Consider the following 22,844-nt stretch of genomic DNA (forward strand, 5'->3'; position numbering starts at 1 on the left):
GCCTGGAAAAGGAGTAATGCGTTTTCCGGAGTTGGTTTATGTCTGGGGAGGAAGCAAGCAGGAGTGAGAGAGTATAGCACAGAGGAGATTCACAGATGATTGAGTAAAGAGTTTGAAGAGGGAGGAGAGGGAGGAGAGGGAGGAGAGAGAGGAGAGGGAGGAGAGGGAGGAGAGAGAGGAGAGGGAGGAGAGGGAGGACAGAGAGGAGAGGGAGGAGAGAGAGAAGAGGGAGGAGAGGGAGGAGAGAGAGGAGAGGGAGGAGAGGGAGGAGAGAGGAGAGGGAGGAGAGGGAGGAGGAGAGGAGAGGGAGGAGGGAGAGGAGAGGGAGGAGAGGGAGGCGGGAGAGGAGAGGGAGGAGAGAGAGGAGAGAGACACTTGATGGGCCATGCTTTAGACACCGTGCAGGAGAGTGGAAGAGGACGAGAGAGGTAGAGAGGTAGAGAGGTAGAGAGAGGTAGAGAAAGAGAGACAGACAGATAGAGAGGGGGAGGGAAGGAAGGAAGGAGAAAGGGAGAGAGCTAATGAAAAATTAAAGCAAAGTTAGCATAGACTTGAATGAGCAAGGGTGCTGTGAGGGAGGGTTGGGGGAGGTCAGTGAGAGTGATGCGGGGGTTGGGGGGGTGGGAAGGCGGAGAGGAGGGATAAGAGAAATCAGGGGGGTCAATGAATGAATGAAAGTAAGAATGAGGAGAGAGAATGAGAGAGAGAATGAGCGAGAGGGGGTAGATGGGGAGGGGGCAGGACGGGCCAGGAGAGGAGGAGGGGGAGAGATGGGGAATGAGGGAAGTCCCCACTTCTCTAGACACCTCCCCCTACGCTCCTGTGGAGAGGGGCTGCCTGACCCCAAAAAGCTTTGTGAAAGTTCTTCACTGGAGGGAAAGAGAGACGGAGTGTGACAAGAGAGACAGGCAGGCTCCACCAGAGAGAAGTTGGGGAGTGAAACAGAGAGAGAGAGAAGGAGAGAACAAGAGAGGAACCGTGATTAAGGGAGGATACATGAAAGAGACATAAAGGGAGAGAAAAAGTGAATCGAGGTAGAATAATAGACCAGGGAGAGTGAGAGGAGAGATAGATCGAGAGGCAGTGAGAAAAAGCAGAGGGGATCAAGTGAGAGTGAAAGAGCAGCACACCAAGTGAGCGATAGAGAGAGAGAGAGGAAGAGACACAGAGGGAGAGAGAGAGACGGAGAAAGAGAAGGAGGAGAGCCTGCTGCAATTTGTCTCCCAGCTCTTCCGAGGCTGGTCATGGATTTGCTGTCGAGGAGCTCTCCGGTGTGGGCTAGTCAGGGAGTGTGTTCCTGCTGGCAGTAGCTAAAGCAGCTGCAGACCCTGCAGGAGATCAAGATGCCCTCCGTGTCCCTCAGCCTACCTGCCGCCCTGGCCGGCCGAGCACGTACCTGGGTCTGCCTCTCCTGCATGCTCTGGGTGAGCCACGCATGTCTGTCTGTGTGTGTGTCAGTCTGTCTGTGTGTGTGTGTGTGTGTGTGTGTGTGTGTCAGTGAGTGTGTGTGTGTCAGTGAGTGTGTGTGTGTCAGTGTGTGTGTGTGCCATCTTGTTTTCTGAAAGTGTGCATCTGTTTGAGTGTGAAGGGTTGTCCTGCAAGGTGGTCCACACTGTCAAGAGAAGCATGCTGTGTTGTCTGGGGTTAGGTGGGTGGTAGGGTGTCCCATTGAGAGAGCTACAGTATTGTAGGTGTGGGATTAAGCATGATCTCAGTGTGCTTGGGTTGTTAGGGGTTACTGAAAATGTTGATTCTGTGAGCGGCACTTGGCCAGAAGATTTTGAGATTCTTGCTCTCTGTCCGGGTTGGCCTCCCTGCATTACCTCCATCCTAGTCCTAAAAGATGGGCTGCTCTGTTTGGACACAGGGTAGAAGTAAATAGGCTTGTGCTCTCTTATCTCTTCTCTCTCTCTCTCTCTCTCTCTCTCTCTCTCTCTCTCTCTCTCTCTCTTTCTCTCTCCTCTCTCTTTGTCTCTCTCTCTCTCCTCTTCTATCTCTCTCTCTCTCTCTCTCTCTCTCTCTCTCTCTCTCTCTCTCTCTCTCTCTCTCTCTCTCTCTCTCCCCAGCTTTCACTCGAACTGGCCCAAACACAAAGCTATTTTTGCTCTCTCTTGTATAATTTAATCTGCCATGTGTTTTGCTCTCTGAGGTGTGTGTGGAGGTTCGGGGTCTCTGAGTGTGTTGTGAAGTGTGTGTGTCTCCATGTGCTGAGAGGGGTGTGTGTATGTGGTCCAGGGGTGTGCTTCTCGTTAAGACTGCATGTCAAAACTGTCCGGAAACTCTCTCTTCCTACCTCCTCGTCTTTCATTTGGACGGACCTCATGGAGCTGGGCCTCATGCACTGACCTCCCTGTTGCTTTCAGCAAAGTCCGATTTGCTGTGGGATAGGTGGAGAGCAGAGGTGGCAATACATAGAACAGAATAGGAGAAACACCCCGATTATTGATTAAAGTTTGATTGACAGTGATTTCATATAAGATGCCAAGGAGGAAGGTCCACCTTGCCAATTGGCTGGAACAGTATATCTGGAACATAATTGGCTGCAAAGTCCACTTCCACAGGGCTGTCTGTGTTGCTAATCAACTCTCAGAGGGCTTCATTAGCTTACACAACATGTTTATAGGAGACAAAACATATCTTATTTTACAGAAAGAAATCCTATTGTATCTTCTAGTCTCTCTCTAGTCTTTTGAAATGCATCCTTTATGGTTCAATACTAGAGCTGTCAAACGATTAAAATATTTAATCGCGATTAATCGCATTAATGTCATAGTTAACTCGCGATTGATCTCAATTAATCGCACATTTGTATCTATTTTAAATGTCCCTTTATTTCTTTTTCATCCATTCTTTTTTCAAATTGTAATGCTCTTATCGACATGGAAAAGTGGTTCGGATTGCTTCGTGCAAATGTTTTTTTTTTATTGAAAACAACATTGCAATCGCCTGGCTTTGACGAGCAGGCGGAGAATTCGCATCAGCTGTGTGCTTGGCTGTGTGCCATCAAAATTATATTTTCGACTCCACGACGTGCTGCGATGATAGCTCATTCCCTCCGGCTCAGTTCACAACGACAGAACACACTGATCACTTTGGTCTTGTCAATGGAACCATTTGGCAACCTTTTAAAAGTAAACTTTCCATTCAGAATCTTATTGGCATCCATTTCGGCGTCTGGCGCTGGCAATCAACTCAAAACATAACGTTAGCCTACTACCAGAGAATGTCTTATATCCGTAAACGGGCTCTGCTACGACTGTTTAGCCGGCTCGCAAGCCCAAACAAGTGGGTGTGGCGTGCCTGTTGTTTTGTTTCCGGTCTAGCTAGATCCGGTGTGGTATTGTAGTTTTTCTAACGTCAGTGGTTGTTGCAACAGAATGTGAAAAAAAACTACAAAGTTTGCTAGGTCAAAAAGAGCGTTAATCGCGCGATAAAAAATTGACGCTGTTAATTTGGGTTTGCGTTAACGCCGTTAATAACGCGTTAAACTGACAGCACTATTCAATACAGAATTCAGAGATGGCCTCTGTTACAAAGCTGGATGTCTGAAGAGACTATAGGTCTGGATAATCTTGCTGACCTCTTGATCAGTTAATTAGCATTCTTTCTTTTGGGATCGGGGGGTTGTAAAAAGATCCCCAAGCCACCTAACTAAGCTGGGCTAACTGATGCACTACATCAGAGAGCTGGATCACAATGTGGATTACTGCAGGGGCTGGATTCAAGCAAACTTGTTTTAGCTTTTGTTTTCTTTGGGTTAAAGGACTTCACTGTACTACCTGCATGCTGGTCAGGCTTACGTAATGGTCATGTTTACGTGTACATATAACTGGTCAAGACACTTTCTAACCACTTCAGATAGGACTGTGTGGATGTATGCAAGGCAAAACAGGCATTCTGGTTTTGATGCTGATATTTGTTTAGCAACTGTGTTATTTGAAAGCACGGACCATACAGATGATGTCTTTGTGTGTTCTAAAGATTTAAAGTCTTCTTGAAGAAGTCTTCTTGTAGGAGTCTTGTTGTAGGATTGTAGGAGTCTTCTTGTTGGAGTCTAGGCACAATAGAGAGAGATATGCCTCCAGCTGCAGAAACTGTTATAGGGAAAGTAGCTTCTCATTGAACCAGACGGTCTCAATATGCTTGCCAAGCTCAGAAAATACTGTTTTCCTAACTTCTGGAGTGTCCTGGACACATGGAAGTTTTCCAGTTTACAGACAAACGGCTTGAGGAAAGACAGGAAATGACTGACTGTACACAGGAAATGAGGATACATTGCTTTGGGTGAGTTGTGGAGTGGACAATGACTTCAGAGGGCGTGAAAGAAGACCTTAGAAGGGAACAACATCTAATACCGGCAAACTGCTGTCCTTCCTAAGACATTCTGAATAATAGATGAGATCCAAAAAGGAATTTAGTGCGGTGTGAGATTCACAAGGTTTCACTGAAAAGGTCAATCACAGAGAAGGCAAAAGGCATGAAAACATTCCCCCAAAAACCTCAGCTCATCATTCAGGAAAGTTTTAGTCTACAAAAATATTTCTTAAGGAAATGGATATAAAAAGAGAATGCTCAAAAGGACATTGTTGTGCACAGGAAGTCAAAGGATTTGTACCAGTGCGTTGAAGGCTACTTTTACCGATACGCAAGGGCTTTAGAGGGATTTTAAATGAAGTATTACTACTGTGGGTTTAGAGCTTCTGATCCAACTAGCTGCTAGAGTTGTTGTTCCAAATACACTTGAGAGAAAACCAGCACGACCATGAGCCACAGCAAATATTGACCCTTGGCTAAACCTCTGAGCTGTCAGAGAGGTCAAGGAGCTTAATGGGTTGATCAATGTCCATTAACCTGTCATGATCAATGTCCATTAACCTGTCATGAAACAATCTTCAGATGTCTGGCCTGCTCACCTGACAGCTAGTCTCAGGGATTTACTGTGGCTTTTGGTCTAAATAATAATCATAATAGGTTTTATTAGGGGGATGCCTTTTAAAAACGTATTTTGTAAAATTTGTCTAGATATGTGAGTTAAGAACAGTGGAGATAAAATATAAGAATCTGTAATCAGGGGACTGATGAAACATATATGAAACATGTACACTGGGAAAGATAGGAAAGGCTGGAAGTTTTAGACAGTACAAAGTCGATGTGTTTTGAGGAGTCTTAAGAATGAGGTGGCTGCGTCAGCTGGTCTCTGAGTGCTATGGTTTACACACCAGAACGACACCACAACGGCTTTTTTCAACATTCAAAACTTTTTTGTCTGAAATTGTGTTTTCACACACAACACGACACCATAAAAAGTGTAAACTGAACTTGTACTTTTTTTTATAGGAGAGAGGAGGAGAGGAGAACAGAGAAGCCTAAACAGAGTAGAGTATAGCAAAGCAGAGTACAATGAAGCACAGTAGAGTTTAGTTTAGTCCTCATCAATGATATAAACTTTTTCAAAACCTTTTTTCACTTTCGAAAGGTTGAAAAAATATCCTCAATACTGCAACTTCTCATTATTGCAGCCTTGAAAAAAGGTTTTAAAGGTAGAATTAGTTTTCTACTTCTTAACTTCAGTACTGTTTCTACCTTCACAAGTTCTTAGGATTACCTTTGATTTGAATGAAAAAAGTACCACATGTGGGGCCCCTTGTGAAATATGGCAACATTTTCTGTAATTGCAACATCTGGCATTGCGTTGCCCCAATGTTTTGGAGCCATAATGGATTTACCATGCAGTGGTTTTCCAGCATGTCTTCTCCATTTCATCATCCTGAAACCCAGTGCAGTCCAACCCAAGCGCCATCATGGACTCTACACAGTCTGAATGGGTTTCCCCAAGCCAGTGGCTATGCAACATAGAACCCCCCCTCATAGCCTCATGCTCTGAGGGGACCCTGCCTTCACTCTGGGCAGGTTAGCTCTGGTGAGAGTGCTCAGCAGACCCTGCAGACACAGGAGACCCTGAAGACACCAGGGTCTCTGCGGGTTTCACCACGTCTGGTCTCAACCGTCACCAGTCTTTCTGATTCTCTGTCGTATGACCAAATCGAATCTCTGTCTCTCTGTATGTCTCTCTCTTTCAAACCTCTGTCTCTCTCAGCATCTCCATGGTAACATTCATGAGATCCATTGCAGATCCAGTAAAGGTTGATCCTGTGCTGGCTTGCTGAGTCTTGGCTGCCTGTTCCCACCAGGGGGGGTGTGTCATGTATGGGGATGCTGGTGGGGGGTCGTGGGAAGGCAAAGTTTGGACCAATCAGGGAAAGCATCTGTCTTCTACAATATATCGGACGTTCTTTGAGAGTCAATATTGATTTGATTAGCGGTTTGGCTAGGATGCTCGTTCATTTTTTACTCTCTCTGTGTATACATTGTGTTGTCCGTATGGTTTAAATAACATTAAGATGAAACTCCTCGTACATGTGATCTCTGGGGCAATGAATGTTTGTGATTGTCTTCAGACATACCGAACACAAACACACAACAGGCAGCTACAGACAGAAACCATGTGGTCGTCAGTGCTGGAGTCTCAAGGAGGAACACTGGACCGTATTGGGAACGTTCAGCTGCATTCACGTTACTCACCAAGAGATGACTTACACTTTTGGCCGGCTTTGTAAAGGGTTAGGTCGTGTTTGGGTTAGGGTTAGGTTGTTTTAGGGTTGTAACCAGTTGTGTTGTAAAGGACCTGTGAAGTACTCCATAACCTAAATAACCTAATTCACTCTGTTTAACATACTGGGTTTCCTTAGTTGCTACATAGTTAATAGAAAATGGCTCTAGGATGAGATCTACAGCACACACCAAGACCTTCAAAAGTACAATCAGATTCACTGAAATCAGCCATTTATGAGGTGTTGTGAAATGTTCTGCAGGTCTAATCTCCCTCCAGTATGCCCTAGATTTTAGGACTAAGTTGAGAACAGCCAGATTGGGACTTGAGTTCTTCTGGCTTGATGTAGTGTAAAACAGGTAGAGTTTGCTATATAAGGAGACATGCAGGTTTTTGGTGCTTGGCTCGATCCACAAAATGGATGCGATACGTGAGACGAATAAAGGAGTTGGATAAAAGGAATCTGTGCTATTACTGAATTTGACATCCCGAAATACTGCGAGTAAAAAAACAGAAACTGATTAGCCTAAATCCAAGTGGAGGTCAAAGGTTAGGGGTCGCTGAGCAGGAAGTGAGATGGCTATGGGCCTCTGTCTCCGTTTAAACCCTGAGCTGGAGAGGTGTGGGAACCTGGTAATGATTACGCTTTCAAAGAGCCAACTAGAACCATGTGGGCCCCAACACTGGGGCTCCAGCCTGAATAGAAAAGAGGTGGGGGAAGACTGCTGCTAACTCCCTCAGATGTCAGCATCACCCAGCTCCTCGTGTGGGTGTGCTTGTGTGTGTGCTTTCATGTTCCTTCATGTTCCTCCATGCCCCTTTCATATTCCTCCATGTTCCTCCACGTTCCTCCATGCTCCTCCATGTTCCTCCACATTCCTCCATGCTCCTCCATGCTCCTCCATTCTGGCCTACATGCATTGTTAGTACACCTTCCATGCCATTGTACGCCTGAACTTGAGATCTATTAATACCTGTAGAAAGCATTGGTCTAATGTGCATATACTTTGTTTCTATCACTCTCACTTTCTGGTGAACGATATCTGTAACCTTATGAGAATGTGTTTAGTCGTGGATGTTTGTTGCTGTGCTGCAGGAGAGCAAAGATCTCTCAGCGTGCTGTTTGTCATCGCTGCCAGCTTTAAGACGGGCTGCTCACAGTTTGTTTTCCTTGGTTTGATAACCTCCCTCTCTTGTATTGATCGTGCTGCTCTTTGACACTCGTATTAATTGGGGGACTAGTTTCCTGACAGCCAGGGATTCAGCTCGCTGATAACAACAGCGAGGGTCTGACTGGGCACGGTGCCCAGCCTGGCTGAATCCAGACTGCCAATCACTGCATGGGCTTGCTGTGCCGGACGTGGCGCTGGGCCGATCAATCCCATAATGATCTCTCCTCCTTCCTGTTTGTCTGCATCCATGCAGAACTTGAGTTGACGTGAAGGGGGAAGACAGTGTTGCCTAACAATGGCTGTCAGGATGACCAGAGGCAGCAGGCTGGATGGAGTCAAGCTGAGGAGAGGAAAGAGAGAAGAAGGAGAGAGGAGGGAGAGAGGAAGGAGAGAGGAGGGAGAGAGGAGGGAGAGAGGAAGGAGAGAGGAAGGAGAGAGGAGGGAGAGAGGAAGGAGAGAGGAAGGAGAGAGGAAGGAGAGAGGAGGGAGAGAGGAGGGAGAGAGGAAGGAGAGAGGAGGGAGAGAGGAAGGAGAGAGGAAGGAGAGAGGAAGGAGAGAGGAGGGAGAGAGGAGGGAGACAGGAGGGAGAGAGGAGGGAGAGAGGAAGGAGAGAGGAAGGAGAGAGGAAGGAGAGAGGAAGGAGAGAGGAGGGAGAGAGGAAGGAGAGAGGAGGGAGAGAGGAGGGAGAGAGGAAGGAGAGAGGAAGTCTTCTGGGATTGTCTGGGGCTGGTGTCAGGCTGTGTCGCTGCGGTGTCAGCGCCTCATGCCAGGCCTATGTGTGTGTCATAACTTCTCATGGTTGAGAAACATTTTTTATGACTGACCCTTGCTAAAGTTAAGCCATGTGCTGTTTAATGCAATATCATAATGAGCCTCAAGTGACATGATGGACTGGAGGAAATGATTTTGTAACCACGGTCAGTGGAGCAGAGGGATGCATTCTATGTATTGTTGTTCAAACTGCCATGTAGGACATGGATGAAGTAGCGGGCAAATAACACATTTCTGGGAAGCATTTTTCAGGGTAATAATTGGCTGTTTTTCACCAAGATTTCACCATATGAAACATTAGTGTTTCATGTCAATTCAGGTCGTGAGAGAGCGAAATGTTTTGGTTCCACAAAACAATAGCTAAGCCAGGAAGATTTGCAAATGTTTAAAGATATCAAGTGAAACAAAACATTTACGAACTTGCCAAAATGGTTTTGCTTAAAACCAAACACTTTTATTTTGTGTGCATCACTGTCATTACATGCCATCATAGTTTTGCAATAATGTTGCTCCATTTATGGGATAAGCATTGCTTTCTCTTTTCTCCATCTGATGACATCTTTATCCTTGTGGAATGCGAACAAACAAGACTTGGAATCATGCACTTCTTGGAATTTCCTTTGCAAACTTAAAGTTGTAAATCATAAGCCTATTGGATGTTTCCTGAATGTCTAAAACCACAAATAAAAACACAGTCTGTTTAATGGGTTATTGGTCCCTGTGCACTGAACAGAATCATAGTGAACATAATCATGAATCTTGCTGGTTTGAACTGTTGTAGGGATATGGATGCACAAGTTCTGATTCATTTGTATAGTCGAGGCCTCGACTCCAGCTAAGAGGCAGATTCAGCATATGAAAGATTAGCCTAACCCTAACCCGCATGCTGTCGACAGGATGAAGTCTTAGGAAGAATCATTTGTTTCATTCAGTTCTGCTTTTGACTCAGAGCCTCAAGGCCTGTTAGTTTCCAGATCTTAAGTGACCCTGAAATGATTTAAGATTTAAAACGTTAGCAAATATCTACACCTGTTGCTTCTTGTAGAGTGGAATGAAAGGAGACTATAATCCTAACTAAACTCAAGTATTTGAGATTCTCCCTCTCCCTCTGTATCGCTCCCTCTCTCTCATTCTGTAGTCTAGCTGTACTTTTTCAACTCTCTTGGTCTGGGAAAAAGAGAGGGATTTTTTCCACTTCTGGATGACTGAGTAATCCTCCCTGGGATCTCACTGATTTGAAATGATGAGAGGAGGAGAGACAGGGGGAGGAGAGGAAGAAGAGAGGGGGAGACGAGAGGGTAGGAGAGAATGAGGAGGAGGAGGAGAGGAGAGAGAGGGAGAGAGAGGAGCAGCAGGAGGCAGAGAGAGAGAGAGGGAGAGAGAGGAGCAGCAGGAGGCAGAGAGAGATTGGAATGCCTGAGGTGGATTTCCCCCCTAAATGAAAAGCAGGTGACCGTGTAAGGGAGGGGGGGGGGAACAGGGGAGAAGAGAAGCAGAGGTCACATGCCTGCTTTCATCTGCAGAGCTGCAGTAGTGGTCCTGCCCCCAACCCTCTGAGTTCACAGCTCAGCCCAGCTCACCTTCACATGAAGCAGTTTGACCACCGACGCCTAGCTCTCATACTAACTCCAGAATATCATTCCATATCTGTCTCACCTATATCCCAGCAGCCGTATCACCTGACAGCCAAAGCTGAAATCAGAGCTTTGGAAAAGAGCCTAGAATGGGAACATTTGCAAGTCAAGAATGGATGTCCATGGGAACGTTACATTAAACGTTACAGTATATGGATTATTTTCTGTTTTGTTTCAGGAAGTTGAAGGGTTTTTGGAAAGTCTTGGTGAGGGGGTTGCCTCGCGGTCGGTTAACAGGGTTTGTGGGCTGGTATTGGTGCTCAGGGACCCCACCACTAAGTAAACATATTAGTCATAATAAATTGTCTCTTTGGCTTCCTTGCCTGAGTGCCGGTAATCCAAACGTTCAGGAAATCTTGATCCCTGTCATTGTTTTGACTTGTGCAGATAGCAGCTAATTACAATCAGACGTGAGCTCCTACAATAGTCTCTTTGTCAGGACTTTGTTTGAAATGCGCCATCGACGGTAAACATGACTTTGGGCCAACTATCTTGTCTATGGATGTGGCTTTGCGGCCTCACATACGACTTTTTGTCGTTTGTTTGCGAAGGGAGCTTATCGCTCTCTCCTTGGGAACCCTGGTCTGTAGTTCACGCCCGTGCGTGGGATGAATAATTCAGTCATCTGTGGCACAGCAGATGCCTTGCTTGGTTTTTACACAGAACACAGTCTGATGTCTCTTTGGGCTAGAGAACACAGTCTAATGTCTCCTCGGGCCTGAGAACACAGTCTGATGTCTCTTTGGGCTAGAGAACACAGTCTAATGTCTCCTCGGGCCTGAGAACACAGTCTGATGTCTCTTTGGGCTAGAGAACACAGTCTAATGTCTCCTCGGGCCTGACTCACCTGACTCTGAACCTGCAGAGAATTTCACAAAGAAGGGACTTCGATACCACAATATGACCATTATTCAGACCACACAGACGCTGCAGGACCGCATGAGGCGATGCTGCTTCACCTGGGGTGTGGATATGTTACCGTCACCTGCGATGAGGTCATGTTACTGTCACCTGTACCTATTTAGCTTGCGATTTCTTATTTCGAGTGCAAAAGTGAAGCGTGGCTTGTTGACGTGGCGGTAGTGAGGAGAGAGCTGGCGATGAGCTTAAGCCTGTCCAGACTGACAGGGACAGGACGCTGGGACAACAGCCCCCCTCTTGGAAGTCGTTGACCCCAGTGCCAAGAGCCATTCCTGGGCAGACCCCAGAGGCTGCCATGGCTACCAGCTAGGTGGGGGTGGGTGGGGTGTTGGTAGATGTGGGGGTAGGAATAAGGGTGGAGTGGTGGGGGTGGGGTGGAGGTGGGGGTGGTAGGGGTGGGGCGTCGAAGGTGCAGCATTCTGCTGACAAAGCTATGTTTCTGTCTTCTGTCTGATTGAAGCCAGAGATTCGCTGGCTTCCCTAAAAATGAATCCGGTGTGGCCACACCCCACTAGGTCCACCAGAAACACCCGCCCACAGACGAGGTGAAGCAGCCCCTGTCCCTCCTCCAGCAGCCCCTGTCCCTCCTCCAGCAGCCCCTGTCCCTCCTCCAGCAGCCCCTGTCCCTCCTCCAGCAGCCCCTGTCCCTCCTCCAGCAGCCCCGTCCCTCCTCCAGCAGCCCCCGTCCCTCCTCCAGCAGCCCCCGTCCCTCCTCCAGCAGCCCCCGTCCCTCCTCCAGCAGCCCCCGTCCCTCCTCCAGCAGCCCCCGTCCCTCCTCCAGCAGCCCCTGTCCCTCCTCCAGCAGCCCCTGTCCCTCCTCCAGCAGCCCCTGTCCCTCCTCCAGCAGCCCCCGTCCCTCCTCCAGCAGACCCTGTCCCTCCTCCAGCAGCCCCTGTCCCTCCTCCAGCAGCCCCTGTCCCTCCTCCAGCAGTTCCATCTCCTCCAGGCCAGACACTCACATCCTACGCTCCATCATCACATATCCAAGTGGGGCTCTGTTGTTATCACGTGACCTATGAGCGGAGAGGGGGGAGGGGAGAGGGGGGAGCTGAACAGACTGGGAGATGGGAGGATGTAGTGAAGGAAGAAAGAGTGGGAGGGAGACAGAGTGGACTGTGTTCTACGGAGAAGGCGGGGGGAGGTCAAAGGTGAGAACCCCCTCTGGCTGAAATGCATTTAGGAGATGAAGGAGGACAGATTTGTGGGAGAGTGAACAGGCGGGGGAGGGAGGGGGGAAGAGGGGTGGGGGTTCTAACAGGGTAAAGGGGATGTGTTGGAGGAGGGGGGGGGGGGTGTATCTGACCGGGGGTGGTTTGGCTGGACAAGGAGGAAAGGCGTCACACACACACACTCAGTCCCCGTTGTAGCAGATGGGATCTGCAGCAGTGGTCTCTGTGTGTCTTCCTGCAGTCCCACTCTCCCATATGGTGTCCCAGCCCCGCCCCTCTGCTGGTCCCAGCCCCGCCCCTCTGCTGGTCCCAGCCCCGCCCCTCTGCTGGTCCCAGCCCCGCCCCTCTGCTGGTCCCAGCCCCGCCCCTCTGCTGTGGAGAGCTGCCACTCTTTCTCCCTGACTGGAGCGGTCCAGGAGTCCAGACCCCATCCTGTCCCCTGTCCCCTGTCCCTGTGCTGTACAGGACAGGGACTCTACATTCATACTGGACCGATGGAAGGGAGGCAGGATTAGATGCTGTTTTGACTTTTCCATACTATGTCTACCATCTCATTTGCACTCAAAATGCTCCCTCACTGCTTTGTAAGCGATACCTACCGCAGTCGTGTCATTACTGAAAGCTGACAGCACTACTTTCCCCCAAATTAAGTCGACGTGTTATTTGAACCATGCCATGCACATCACTGGTCCACAAGTGAGCCGTTAGGGCCTGCATTTTATTTATTTTTTCCGTGACAATCTATTACCCAGACGATCTTTTACCCAGACGTCAGAACCTTTGTACAGACGCTTGGGGTTCGAGCGCTTTGTGTGGGGTGTGGAACTGGTTTTATAGAGAACTGTCTTGCAGTTCACTGTAGATGTGTGTCTGTGTGTTTGGTATCTAACAGGTATAAACTAAACCACTCAGTTCCAACACCTCACAGGGAGATGAGCTGCAGGTTATTCGAATCTAAAATCTGATGAGGTTTCTCAAGGTGACGTTACTTCCAGGCTTTCTTGTCTCTCCTGTGGAATTGTCTGTAACCACCTGGGTCTGGAGTGAACACACGAGGGTTTTCACTCACTTGACTGAAACTTTAGCGTACAATTGTTCTCAGTCTGTTGACGTGGATGGTTGTAGATAATGTTTGTGGAGGCTATAAAGAAGGTTATTACGAAGGTTATTAAGTCAAAAGTAAAGACAAACATTAAAAGGCTTGTGATGTCACTCTACAACCACCCAATACGTGAGAAGCAAATTGCATTCCATTTTGGCACAAAAACCCAATAATTTAGGTTAGTTGAAAAGGCATGTTGCGAGCTGCAGTTAATTTGTGCTTCTACTGGAAAAGTAATTTACCACAACACAGTTCTAAATGTAATGGCTGGGTCATTAGTCTGGTCCAAACATACGATGGGGCTTTGACTGTGTCAGAAAACCCTTCTGTTCTCACTGTCCTCTGCTGTGGGAAGTTGAAGAGTTGAAAGTGGAGCCAGGCAGTGTGAAGGTGTGTTGTACTGGAGGTCATCACATTTCACTCTCTCTGGAAACGCTGTTGCCCTCTGGGAGCTGCTGATAAACGTGTGTCTGTCTCTGTCTCTGATGCTGGACTGAATGCAATACCTTGTTCTTTTGTGTGTGTTTTTGTTCATTAGACTGGGGTTAGAAAGCTACTGTTTAAATGAGAGAGTTAAGTCTTGCATGGAACCATGATAATGGCAAAGGGAAACGGAAGATTGCCAAGGTTTAGTGCACATGAATGTAAGGAAGATTGTTTGGTCTTTCAGCCACTAACAAAGATCTGAACTACTCAATGTACGTTCCTGCATGGTCAAGACCCCAGCAGCCAATTAGTAAACATACCAATATTGTGTGTGTGTGCATGTGCCTGCAGTGTGTGTGTGTGTGCACTTGTGAGGGGCGGAGTGTTTGGGTTCCTGTTCCCAGGAGATTAGTGCTTCAGCGAGCGGTGTGTGTGTGGACTGGCTTTGGCCCCGGGCATGCTGGGGAACCTATTGGAGCTGCCCTCCTTTGTGCCCGTCAGAGAGAGATGGAGGCAGGGCAGCAGGGAGGCAGGGCAGCGTGGAGGCAGGGCAGCATGGAGGCAGGGCAGCGTGGAGGCAGGGCAGAATGGAGGCAGGGCAGCGTGGAGGCAGGGCAGCATGGAGGCAGGGCAGAATGGAGGCAGGGCAGCGTGGAGGCAGGGCAGCATGGAGGCAGGGCAGCATGGAGGCAGGGCAGCATGGAGGCAGGGCAGCGTGGAGGCAGGGCAGCGTGGAGGCAGGGCAGCTCCAGAGAGGACATTTGCATGGTTGCCAACCCTGTGGACGACATTCCAGAGAGACACGCCTTGTGATCGTATACCCCAACGATCAGCCCCACCCCTCTCTGCCTCTCTGCCCCTTGCATCAACAACCCCTCCTCTACCCCCACGACCCCCCCACCTCTCCCAAACATAGCCCCCCCCCTCCTCTAAACAATAAACACTGTGAGTCTCTGAGTGACGCTTCGCTAATGAACGGAAACAATTAAGTCCATGAAGGGAACCGTGCTATATTGTTTGCAGCGTTTATTTACGTGGCATTTAGGGGGTAAACAATGGATCTGGGTCTTTTTTATTTTGGCGCCAAAAGAGAGAGGGCTATTGAGGGAAGCTTGTTCGGCCGTCTGAGCGAGGGGGTGCAAAGGTGCTGGGGGGGCAGGCACTGATGGAAAATAAACCCCAAGTCCATTTGGCACAAGCTGCCCCCAGACCATGACCCCGGCATCACCCCCCCCCCCCACACACACACACACATACACACACACACAGAAGAGAAAGTAAACTGGATTAGCATGTGATGGAACATGACAGACTGTAGAGGGGTAGGGCTCTGTATTCCCAAAGTGTTGGCTTCCCTAACCCCCCCCTACCACCTCTCTTTCAACCCCCCTCCCCGCTCTCTCCCCCCCCTCCTGTCAGGAGGGTGGGGGAGGGGCAGGGGAGGGAGGGAGGGGGGAGGACACTAGAAGCCTGTTTTCGGGGTGCTCTTTAGAGTACTTCTGAATAGACTGAGATTGAGACATTTTGCCTGTTGTGTGTGTGTGTGTGTGTGTGTGTGAGAGCGTGTACCCTCCTCCTCCTGTCACACTGTCTGAAGGCGTGAAAGACTCAAACGTGGAGTTCACTACCGTGTCTCTGTGTGTGTGTGTGTGTGTGTGTGTGTGTGTCTGTGTGTTGTTGATTTTCTTTTCATTCAAGCATGTTCACACAAGAAAATGTTTGCTTAGGTGTGCTCGATGTATGGGGATAACAGTTTTGTTGATATTGATACTGGGTTTAATCCTTGCTGCTTGGGGAGAGCAGGAACAGCTAAGACCTCGTATCATGAATCACAACCAGAAAGTTGACGAGAGATCCCAGGGGCCCAAGGATCTATGTTTCTATAGCAACCGTGTAAACAGACTGACTAGGTGGCCAGAGAATGCCGAGGTTGCAGCCATGGCAACACTGCTCAGCGATTTAGATCAAGACAGATTAAAGTGGAACCCCTGCATCGAAGAGAGAATCTGGTCATAATCCCACATATTTACGAAGTGTATGAATGACAAATACACCAAACATCTCCATAGATCGTTGACCCAAACACAAATGTTCATCACTTTGAGCACTGACCTTGGACCGTTTATACTTCAATTCAAACACTTGATTCTCCATGATTATGTAACCAGGCTGCGGTTGAATAAGAAAAGGAAAATTGGACTCAGTAAATTCCTCTTGTGTCAACTTGAAGGGCAGAATCTAAACTGTCAGTGGAATCCTGAGAACAGAATAAGTCACTTCAGCACAATTCCTGTGGGTTTCTGTGTTTTGGTAGCTGTGGTAGGCAGGTGCTAGGTAGACAGTATGCTAGCTGTGGAACAACAGTCCTACTCTGGCATAGCGGACAGCGTGTGTTTATTTTTCCGAGGAGCCACAACATAAACACTGGTTACTTCTGCACCCAGCAACCTCCAGCTGAGACCAGGAGCTCCGATGAGAAGTTCTGTTTCATTTAGGGCCTGTTTATGCATGTGAATCATTCACAAGCTTTAAGATTTGACAGTGTCCACACACACACACATACACACACACACACACACACACACACACACACATACAACTCACTCGCACATACACACACACACAGCCCCCCAAATAAACAAACAGCCATCTCCCATCTCAGCAGGGGGTGGACAGTGTTGGCAGGGAGGCTGGTGTAAGAAGCCAGGCTGGATCCTCACAGTGTTGCCTCCCCCTGTGTCAGACTAACCAGATAAGGCGGATCATGTGATGTGGTGGCGGAAGTCAGAGGCAGGGGAAGGGGGGGTGTCTGGTGGCTGAAGTCAGAGGCAGGGGAAGGGGGGGTGTCTGGTGGCTGAAGTCAGAGGCAGGGGAAGGGGGGGTGTCTGGTGGCTGAAGTCAGAGGCAGGGGAAGGGGGGGTGTCTGGTGGCTGAAGTCAGAGGCAGGGGAAGGGGGGGTGTCTGGTGGTGTCCATGTGTCTCAGAGAGACACAAACACAACCTGCATGCAATACCCCCAGGTCTTTAGCCAATCAGGATTAGGGTTCTATAAATCAAGGCTTAATTGGGGGCTGAATATTAAAGTACAGCACAGGTGCTCCACCGTACTGTATGTAACCTCCACCACACCTACAGATGTTACAGTCCATGACCTATGACCCCGACACCTGACTTGAAGAATGCTAGCTACCTGCTAGCTGTGGAAAGAAGACCAGCCCAGATCCCTTAGCCCTGAGAACCAGACTGAAGCCTTCCTGTCCACCAAACAGACGTCTCAAAACATAAATCTGCCTCCCCAACCGTGGGGGTCTGGAGGAATGGGAGAGGAGGCCAGGAAAGGAGAGGGGAAAGGGGGGAGACGAGAAAACGAGCTTCGAGGCCAGACAAAGTCAGAGGGAGAAGAGAGAGAAGTGGAGAGGTGCCCAGAACGGCAGACGATGAGGCGTGTAGGGGACGGGGGGAGGAGGGGAGGGAGGGGTGAAGACTGAGAGAGCAACAGGATGGAGATGAGAACGAGAGAGATCTTTCACCGAGACAAAGAAGGCTCCTAAACCCCAGAGGGAGTCTGTTTAAACACCCCAGCGCTCCGGTCAGACGGGTGTCGTGTGCGCTGCACTCGCTCAGCGCTCACCAGCGCACCGCATCAGGATTCCCAGAGTTCAGAGGTCACGCACAGCTGCCCGGCTGCCCAGCCTCCAGTCAGGAGACCACAGTCTGGTGTGTGGGTCGTCTGCAGCAGATCGATGCCACGCCGGGCGACTCCCTATCTGTTCCTCCTCGTCACCCTCATTGCCTGGCCTAGCCCTCAGAGAGCTGCTCAATGTGCCGGCCACATGGCCGTCCAGAGCTCTCTCTCCAGCCTGCACACAGCCCCCTCTCTCCCCTGGGCTTCCTGTCTTGAAGAGATATTCAATAAGCTCTCTTCATTTCCCCCTGCGGTTTATCCCATTAGTGGTTTGCAGAACTTTGGAATCAAGAGTCTTCCAGACCACTGTGTGTACATTCACACATGCAGGCGGTGTAGGATGGTCTCATACCTGGGAGTCGGCTGTCACACCTGCTGCTCTGAGGTCACATTCCAGACAGGTGATCTGCAGGGAGCACCCTGCTGTAACACACTTTGTTTTCTTAACAAGCCTCAGTTCCATTAGCCTGCGAGCTGTGTTGGACCAGGGCGTCCCAGGCAGGGTAAACAGCCCACTGAGCCAGGCTGGGATGGAGACCAGCTGAGCAAATACTCAGAGGAAGTGATGTCACAGGCCAACTCCCCCCACGTCGCCCTGTAAGAGGGGCGGCTGACCATTGCGAGGGAACCTGTGGCAGGGTTTGAGTCGAGGCCAACGTCACCGGAGACGATCGTCCTTCGACTTGCCTTCTCTGTCACCCCGACTCCCCCTGCAGACCAGCAGGTCTGCTGACAGACAGGAAGGAGGGAGGGGAGAGAGAGAGAGAGAGAGAGAGAGAGAGAGAGAGAGAGAGAGAGAGAGAGAGAGAGGGAAAAGAGGGAGAGAGGGAGGGAGAGGGAGGGAGAGGGAGGGAGGGAGGGAGGGAGAGGGAGAGGGAGAGGGAGAGAGAGAGGGAGAGGGAGAGGGAGAGGGAGAGGGAGAGGGAGAGGGAGAGGGAGAGGGAGAGGGAGAGAAGGAGGGAGGTAGAGAGGGAGAGGGAGAGACTTAGACAGAGAGTCCTCACAGGAGAAAGAAAACAGTCAACCTCAGACTGGGGTCTCTCTGGGGGCAGGCCGTAGTCAGGTTGGAACCTTCTAGAAGGGCTCACACAACACACCTGTGGGGAGGGAGGAGGGGGAGGGAGGAGGGGGAGGGAGGAGGGGGAGGGAAGAGGGGGAGGGAGGAGGGGGAGGGAGGAGGGGGAGGGAAGAGGGGGAGGGAGGAGGGAGGAGGGGGGAGGGAGGCGCTTCCCTCCTTTCAGTAACATTCTGTTTTTAGTCAAAAGAGGACAGTTCTTTTGCAGAGGACATGTTCATAGACTCATGTAGTCCTCTGGACTTGAAATGGTTGTGTTTGAAGCTGTGTAGATCCAGTTGGCTTGGGAGGAAATTGATTGAAATTAACTGAAAGTTCAACTGGGTCTGTTGAGTCTGGATCCATGGTGATGTGTACCCCATGTCCAGAGATAGGATGCTGAGGTCTGAGGTATCAACATGGTGTCACATTGTTCCCTCCCTCACAGGAGGTATGATGCAGCGTCAGCAAATGGGGCTACAAGTTGACTTTTGCTCAGTTTGGGTCTGGACCATATCTCACTCTGACTCTGACAGTTATAGCACACACATAATACACCGTGATTCATTTTGCAGACGTTTGTATCCAAAGCATCGTACAGGCTGGGATTTGAACCTGGAAACTCCTGAGTCAGATGCTCCAGCACTGAGCTACCTCATCACACTTCCTCGTTCACGTCGTGTCTGACGCCTGTCACTGAAAACTATTTCCTGTTTCCTGTCTCTGCAGCCTGAGGAGTTTGATGCCGTCCACTCCCACACCTTCAGGGTGAAGACCTTCAAGAAGGGGAAGCACTGTGGAGCCTGCAAGCAGACTGTCAGCCAGGAGGGGCTCATCTGCAGAGGTCAGTACCCTGCCTCCCTGACCCCAGACCTGGACCCCCTGACCCTGACCCCAGTCCTGGACCCCCTGACCCTGACCCCAGTCCTGGACCCCCTGACCCTGACCCCAGACCTGGACCCCCTAACCCTGACCCCAGACCTGGACCCCCTGACCCTGACCCCAGACCTGGACCCCCTAACCCTGACCCCAGACCTGGACCCCCTGACCCTGACCCCAGTCCTGGACCCCCTAACCCTGACCCCAGTCCTGGACCCCCTGACCCTGACCCCAGACCTGGACCCCCTAACCCTGACCCCAGACCTGGACCCCCTGACCCTGACCCCAGTCCTGGACCCCCTAACCCTGACCCCAGTCCTGGACCCCCTGACCCTGACCCCAGACCTGGACCCCCTGACCCTGACCCCAGACCTGGACCCCCTGACCCTGAGGAGGGTAGACGTGGCGCCGTACACACGCTCTGATATCAGCACATGTGGTTGTTATGGATCCAGTCACCATGGGCAGGGCCCTGGAAGGCCTGGACCTCCACAACATTTAGCTCATTCTTCAGGAACGCCACAAATACCAGAGAGAGCAGAAATGTGTGCTCTTGTGCGCACACACACACGTGTACAGACATGGTAGGACACACACACACACACCTCCCTCATAGGGCCCCATTAGAGCAGCTCAACGCTGTGTATTGATTTATTATGGAGATTATATTGGCTTGTCTAAACAGTACTCGTGTATAAAAATAGGCCATGGTTTCATTACAGATTGTTCAGTACTGGAGGCAGAAGGTAATGTTTGCCTTATTCAGTAAGAAACCTTCATCCTTCCCTTGTTTGACTTTGCAGAGTTAGAGCTCAGGTTTCATCTGAACCCAAACAGGACTCTCTCTCCCACAGAACCATGCACCCCCCCCCCCACACAGAGAGAACCATGCACACACACCACACACACACCACACACACACACGCACACACACACACAGAACCATGCACCCAGTCCAGCACACACACAGATGTGCACACTAACCTGATTACAGGCTCCACTTAGCTGTATTAGAGTGTTGTCCTGAACCCTGAGCCTCTGCTTCCCCCATGAGATGAGCAGATGGATCAACAGGATGATTTGGTTTTCTGGGTGTGATGGATTGCTGCTATCTCCAGTCTAGTAGAATTATCCTAATCAGTTAAACGATCGCACAGACTTGTTTTGATCAGAGGCAGTCCTTGATTACTACTCACTGTAAAGAGGACTGTTGCACATACATGAGTTCAACCTCTTTATCTGTGTAGGTAAAGAAAGTCACTCACACACACGCACACCAAACATTCCTAAACATGTCGGGGGCTATCGTGTACATCAGGTACTCGTTTGGAAGCAAGATCCTCTGGTTATGATCACCTGCCCCCTGCTGGATCACCCTGGGAATGGATTTAAGATATTTGCAGGTATTTGAATGTATTTTCAATACCCTTTTTTCTCCTTTATTTAAGGACTGTGGAATGTGACTTTAGTCATCGATCAGAATCCATCCTCTCTTGTGTTAGTGCAGATTGGCTCTCCAACTTGCTGGTCGTTCCCCAGGGGAGAAGCACACAAACATCTGAGAAAATAACATGACTATTTAAGGTCATCTTCAAAATAGTCAGAATGGATCTTATTTAAGGTTAAGATAATTGTCAAAACCAAGCAGAATTGGTTCTGCTGTGTTGTTACATTGAAGTCTGCCACCAGAGGGGGGCAGAGTGTCAATTACAGCTCCAGGAAGCCTTCTTCTTCTGTTGAACTACAAATCTGCAGACCAATCCTGTCCTGTTGTTGTTGTGTGTTGGATGAGCTTGGTGTCAGATCAGATACATCTGAATGATACATTATACTGGGATTTACCTCGGCTCCATTGTCCCTCGCAAAACAATATTTGTCCAAAGCCCATTTCTGTAGCTCTCATTGCTGCAATGCTGAGGACATCAAAATGGCCGACCCCGATCGACTCACCTCTCAGTAACCTCACGGTTTTGATTCTTCAAACTTGAACACGGATCTAAGGAAACAGCTGTTTCAACAAATGAAAGTGTTGTTTGAGTCTGTGCTTCCTAGAACCCTGAGGTTTTGGCGGTGGAATGAAAAAAGCCTAATTTTGATTCAAACTGTGGCCTGATGTGATAGAATCGATTCAGTTTTGAATCCAGTTTCCCTGTAGACGACACCCATCCACATGTCTGTGTGCGATCCTGAGATAAGAGGTATTCCTCTCAGGATATTAGACTGGTCTGTCCTCCTGAACTACTGGGAGAAAAAAACCCTCTCTCACCAAACCCTTGAATGAACACACTGGTGTGCAGTTACCCAACACTACCCTGGATGAGATGAGGGGGGAGGGGAGTGCACTGACTAGTAATGGTGCTTAGTGGATGGAGGGGTCAGAGGCATGGGAGAGAAAGGCTTGGAGGCTGGGGCTTGTGTTTGGCTAGAGCCAGGGCTAGAGCCAGGGCTAGGGCTAGGGTTGGGGTCTGTGGTACGTGCAGCACAGATGCAGACACTCAAACACATACACATACATCTCTCTCTCTCTCTCTCTCTCTCTCTCTCTCTCTCTCTCTCTCTCTCTCTCTCTCTTTCTCTCTCTCTCTTTCTCTCTCTCTCTCTCTCTTTCTCTCTCTCTCTCTCTCTCTCTCTCTCTCTCTCTCTCTCTCTCTCTCTCTCTCTCTCTCTCTCTCTCTCTCTCTCTCACTCACTCCCCCTCCCGCCCTGAAGTCCTTCGCCTCCCCATTTAGTCAGAGCTTCTCGTGGCTAGTTCTGGTTTGTTTGTGTGGTGGCTCGCCATGTTTGCAGCACAAACAGCAGGAGGTAAACATTTACACAACGGTTTGGAACGCGGCCGTCTCTGGTGTGCGTCCCAGTCTGAGCGCTGAGTGTGGAGCGCTGAGTGTGGAGCGCTGAGTGTGGAGCGCTGAGTGTGGAGCGCTGAGTGTGGAGCGCTGAGTGTGGAGCGCTGAGTGTGGAGCGCTGCGTGAGGACGTTGTGACAGGAGGACTCCTGCTGAGAGGCAGTGTCTCTGGGGGTGCAGCTTCTCTCTCCTCTCGGCATTGTGCCCGGGAGGAAACAAGAGATTTAAAGTCTGCACTTTGTGCTTGTGAGTCATAACTTTATCAGTTTTTTTCTGTATGTCATGTGCACTCATATAGTATCTAGATGTTTACACCATGTGTGTACACGAGAGAGAGAGGAGGAAGAGAGAGAGAGAGATGAAGAGAGAGAGGAAGAGAGAGAGAGGAAGTGACCCAGCCCTGTTCTCTGATTGTTCTCTGTAGCTGGCTCTGCCCATCCCTGTGGGAGCACAGTCTCATTCCAGTCCAGCAGCAGAGGAAGGAAGCCGCTCAGCTCAGCCCTGCTCAGCCCCTCGCTCTCCTCTAGAGCATTCCTCAGTCTCTGACTCAGATAGCACCCTGGCTGCTGATCTCCTCAT

The 22,844-nt window shown here is 49.6% G+C and overlaps 1 protein-coding gene across 1 annotated transcript in view; it reads left to right on the plus strand.

Moving 5' to 3' along the window:
- The first annotated feature begins 792 nt into the window (after positions 1-792).
- The window catches only part of tns1b (tensin 1b), a 122,897-nt gene continuing 100,845 nt past the window's right edge, over positions 793-22,844 (plus strand). The window contains 2 exon segments of the mRNA XM_047046437.1: positions 793-1,424; positions 19,274-19,388. Coding sequence (XP_046902393.1) covers positions 1,344-1,424; positions 19,274-19,388 — 196 coding nt within the window. The 5' untranslated portion in view covers positions 793-1,343.

This window comes from Hypomesus transpacificus, chromosome 23 (assembly GCF_021917145.1).
Source record: "Hypomesus transpacificus isolate Combined female chromosome 23, fHypTra1, whole genome shotgun sequence".
In the NCBI taxonomy this organism is placed as follows: domain Eukaryota; kingdom Metazoa; phylum Chordata; class Actinopteri; order Osmeriformes; family Osmeridae; genus Hypomesus; species Hypomesus transpacificus.